Source organism: Apis dorsata, unplaced genomic scaffold, assembly GCF_000469605.1.
Source record: "Apis dorsata unplaced genomic scaffold, Apis dorsata 1.3 scaffold_156, whole genome shotgun sequence".
Lineage (NCBI taxonomy): Eukaryota > Metazoa > Arthropoda > Insecta > Hymenoptera > Apidae > Apis > Apis dorsata.
The window spans coordinates 120,487-125,466 of record NW_006263446.1 but is presented as its reverse complement, the minus strand read 5'-3'; the positions used below and the strand labels follow the sequence as shown (position 1 = coordinate 125,466).

The 4,980-nt window shown below is 27.5% G+C and overlaps 1 protein-coding gene across 2 annotated transcripts in view; it reads right to left on the bottom strand.

The window, feature by feature from the left end:
* Nucleotides 1–630: 630 nt before the first annotated feature.
* The window catches only part of LOC102674958, a 123,756-nt gene continuing 119,406 nt past the window's right edge, over nt 631–4,980 (bottom strand). For both annotated transcript variants that reach the window (XM_006613508.2, XM_006613509.2), the window contains 4 exons: nt 3,993–4,174; nt 3,502–3,700; nt 2,524–2,630; nt 631–1,677 (listed from right to left, as the gene is read on the bottom strand). In XM_006613508.2, coding sequence (XP_006613571.1) covers nt 1,552–1,677; nt 2,524–2,630; nt 3,502–3,700; nt 3,993–4,174 — 614 coding nt within the window. In that variant the 3' untranslated portion in view covers nt 631–1,551. The remainder of the gene's footprint in view (nt 1,678–2,523; nt 2,631–3,501; nt 3,701–3,992; nt 4,175–4,980) is intronic.

Below are 4,980 nucleotides of genomic sequence, written 5' to 3'. Positions count from 1 at the left end.
TTTTTTTTTTTTTTTTTTTTTTTTTTTTTTTTTTTTTTAAGAATAAGATCATAGAAATAATTCTTTCTGTTATTACTCTTGCTAAATCTCTTCTGTTAAAGTAATTTGATCGAAATTTATTCTTCTAGATCAATGTAAAATTCCTTCTGTAATAACTAAATAAATTAAATCTTAAATCTTTTTTTTTGTATAAAAGTGCATACTTGACAAGTGAAAAAATAATTGCAAACGAAGCTATAATAATACAGGATTGAAAATCTGGGTTGAAAAATAAGTAAATTTTCAATATAAAATAATTGCAAACAAAAGTGTAATAACACAATTGTTGTGTTTTGATCTTGGAATTAATTTTGATTTTAGCGAATGTTGAAGATTTTGAATGAATAATAATTCCGGTTAACAGGTTAAACAATTTCTTCTCTTCTATTCCAAATAAGCATACCCACGAGCATACGATATGGTATAATTTGTTCACACAAAGACACTCGCACAAACAGTCAACGATGGGGAGGGCGCATCTTATCTAACATTTGCAGGATTTTTTTCCTGTGATGAGCGACATTTTTAGCTGCCTTAATAAAAATTCTACACCATTCTCGTCGCGTGAAACGACGAAGGTGTAATCTCGTATTTTTTTTGTGTTTCAACGTGCAAGCGGCTATTCCGATTGGAATTAAGAAACTATGATGATCAATTTTTATTTCTTCTTTGTGTGTTGGAATTACTTCTCATTTTATTACTTGGTGTTTTTTTTTATTTTTTTTTCTTTTTCTTTTTATTTTTTATGCTTGTGTAATATTGCTTGTTTACTCTTTGACAGTGTGTGGTAAATAAGAATATTTGAAATAGGTAATTTGGAAAATACAAATATTTTTTTCAAAATTTTTGAAAATACCAACAAATCCATCTTTCCTTTGAATTGAAATTTTGTGAATTATTTGACAGTGTAATTAATGGATTTCATCATTGGATTCAAATTCGTTCGCTAACATCATTGGCAAGTAACAGATCTCTGATGATTTCGAATAAATACACGACTCGATTACACTAAAAGCATCATTCCAACATGCTTCAAAAGAATCTTCCCTTCGCAATTATATAAACTTGTTAATAAAATCTCTTCTTTTACTTCTGTCTTCACACAACATTCTCTATTATTATTTCTTTAATTCACATACTCACATTCACAAACTATAAATAGAATATTCAAATTAACTTGAAAATAACATGTAACACGTGATATATGTATATATGTGATTCCTCATAAATTTTTGTATCGGTACACAATCAAATAAATAATATAACGATATGATAAATTATCATTTTGATCAGCGTGCAACAAACACAGATATGTATATAAATGTTCATAAAGAGGATATTATCAAGATGTGAAAGAAATTTACAGAATTGGTATATGGCGAATATAGTTCACCATGGATGAAGTAAGCCATGTCCAGGCTCGTTTCCGGTTCACCCCCTTCACCAACGTCCACGCTAAGACCTTGAAATTTACAAGGTCATACGTGGAGAACGGTGGAGGGGGTCTGGCCGCTATGCTTGATCCACCTCGTGACAGACCTCCATATAGTCTGGGTTGTGCATTATATCCTTGATCATGTCCTTTAGGATTGGATAACGAGGAAAGATTGGATACACTTTTGAGCTATTGTACTCCTCCTGTAGCAGATGATATATTAATGTTATCAAGGTGATAAATTGGATCTTGATTAGTAGAGTTGCATAGAGTGATAATTAGGAGAGAAAGATGAATAAAATTGTGTTTGATCTTCTTTGGTTGAAGAAAGATTGGTAATTTTACTTTTAATTTAAGATAGTTTTATCTAGTTATAAGTGAGAGGTATCATTTCTTTTTGTGATGATTCTTATTGGGCCTAGATTTTAGATTTATAAAAAGCAAAGATTTCTTTATTTTATTTAAAAATTAAAAAGATTCATAGAATTCTTTTTATTGAAAAATAAAAAAAATATTAAGTTAAAGTATTTTAACTAAAAAAAAAAAAAAAAAAGATAAAAGTTATGATTATAAATATATTCTTTCATATAATATAACTAGTTTGGTAAAAGTATAAATATAAATTTCATTAAGTTTTAATCATCAAATATTCCTTATATACATGTAACTTGTTAATTTTCAAATAATATCATTCTATATTTCTTTCCAAACTATGTAACTTGATAATAAATCTTCTCATAAGCTTCTGTTTCTTTTCAATTCAAATAATACAATATGTATAATAAAAAATATATGGGTAAATATATATATATAAAATAAGGTGGTTTAATAACTGGATACTGATTAATTCAATTGAACAATACAGGTGAGACAAGTTACAAATAAGAAATTCTTTCTTGACATTTTACAAAATATAATAAGCTACTGTTAATAATTCTTCAGAGATGTTTCAAATATATTCTTGAAGATTATTTATTCATTACTTCACATTCAGCTTCGATGAATGTGCAAAAAGAAGAGTTAGTTGTACTTGGTTCACTTGTATATACCTTTAAATCTCGGATGAGATTTCTGAGTCCTGTATATTTTTTCAATAATCTATAAAGGTCGTTAGTCATTTGCGTGTTCTCTGCTTCGATTTGGGCTGTTGTCATACCTGTGCATATTGAAACAAGTCGATATAGAGATAAATCAATAATGAATAAGCATAAGTTGCATTCGGTTAAAATGAATTTTAGATTAAAATTATGAATAATAAACCTAGCATTACTTTTATAAAATATAAAGCTAGTATTACTTTTACTAAATATATTATGGCTTTTCTATGAGGATAAATTTGAAGTACGTACAATAATGTTGAATGACAATACCGTCAGAATACCATAACCGATCTCTTCTTGTCCCTATCGAGCACGTATGATAGTAGGTAATATATTATTCATGCTTGGAAACTTTCCAAGCGACAGCCATCGAGTTGTGTCTTTTCCTTACAATTTGTCCAACAATTTGAAAGATTGCTCGCGTTCACGATTAAACGTTTTATTTTCTTTTCCATAAAATAATAAATTAAACAATAAATTTGATCTTTTGTTTCATTTAAATTTAAAAAATTATAGACCTAAAATTTTAAGCATCTATATCTGTCTTGTCTACAAATTTCTCTTAATATATATATATATATGGAGTGTTATTATATTCATGGAACTTTGAAAGTTCATTCTTCAATCCAAAAATAAACATAAAAGTTGGTGTAGAAAAAGTTTTGAAAGTTATTCGTAGTTGAATTCCAGACTTATTAAGCAATTTAAGTTGGATGAAGTGAGAGTGAAATAGAATCAGATGCTCATAATCGTGACAGAGATATCTATCTAACGTAAACTTTAATATATCCTTATAACTCGAAGTAAATAAACTCTCCATTACAATTCGACTACATTTTTGTATTTGTGTACTTTTCTTATCTCTATAATTGACCTTCTAAAGGTAAGTACTCTGATTATATATTTTTAAAAAAATTTTCAACTCACTCTCGAGTCTTTCAATGCGTTCTCTCTTGGTTTCAGCTTCTTCGGCCAGTCGGGCCGAAGTCTTCACACCTTCCCCGCTTTTGTGGGTCTTCTCCATAATGGAACAGGCGCGCAGGACAAAGGCAGGCACGGTCTCCTGTTTCTCCTGCTTCGGTATATCCACCAGAGTCCAATATTGGGTCTCCAACTTGATCACATCCTGAAAAAAGAAGAGGACCACACACATCCATATACAAATATTTATTAAAAATCTGTTAAAATTAGGCTAAAGTTAATTTTCAGATTCAAACATTGAATTAGATTATGAGAATACAGGCTTAATATATGAAAAAGAAATTTTAATGGATTTTAGAATTTTAGATCAGCTTAGATAGAGTTTAAATTTCTCTCAAATTTTGAATATATAAGGGTTGAAATAGTTAAGTTGAAATATGTTGCAATCAGTTTTTGTTCAATACGAATATTTCTTGAAAAGAAAGAATTATGGTTACCTTAATCATTAGTTTTAAGAGGTTGTAACGTTGAAACACGTTGCGTACTTGCTTGCTGTCGGTATATTTGCACATAAGTTCAACGAGGGCACGTTTCGCAATCTCGTAACTTCCATCGAGGCGTATCCTCACGATTCTTAGTCTCTCGTTCGTTTCAATCACCTCTTCCTTAGTTTGTCCACCTGTTTCAAGAGTTTCAAGAGTATGCTTAAAATTTTTGTATAAAAAATTCTACAAGATACATTCCTATCGTGCACGACAAATCAAAATTGACTGATTGCAGATTTTTTATTCTCAAGATTTTTATTCAGAAATTATAATTATACATATTTTTATAACCATTAATTAATTCTGTCTCCAGATAATAATTTTCATCAAAATTTGTAAATTGTAATTGATTTGTTACATTCGTCAGAATATTTAACTTTCCATTTCTGTTACAATATGATATTTAAATTATTTTAAACGGTATACATTAATAGTAAAAATATTAAGTAAAATTAATTAATATGAAAAATTGTATACATACAAATAATTCTAGATAGTATGTATATCACATGAAACAACCATGATCAATTTTAAAGTACATAAAAAAAAAAACCCGTTAAATTGCATTAATTTTGGTATTAAAAAAATAAAAAAAAGATGAACTGAAAATAATATTATCATTAAAATTATTACCATCATTATCGAATTATTTATAATTTAAGAAAAAAATAAAGAGTCGATAATAATTATATATTAATATACATATTAATATATAATTAATATACATAATATATTAANTATACATTAATAGTAAAAATATTAAGTAAAATTAATTAATATGAAAAATTGTATACATACAAATAATTCTAGATAGTATGTATATCACATGAAACAACCATGATCAATTTTAAAGTACATAAAAAAAAAAACCCGTTAAATTGCATTAATTTTGGTATTAAAAAAATAAAAAAAAGATGTACTGAAAATAATATTATCATTA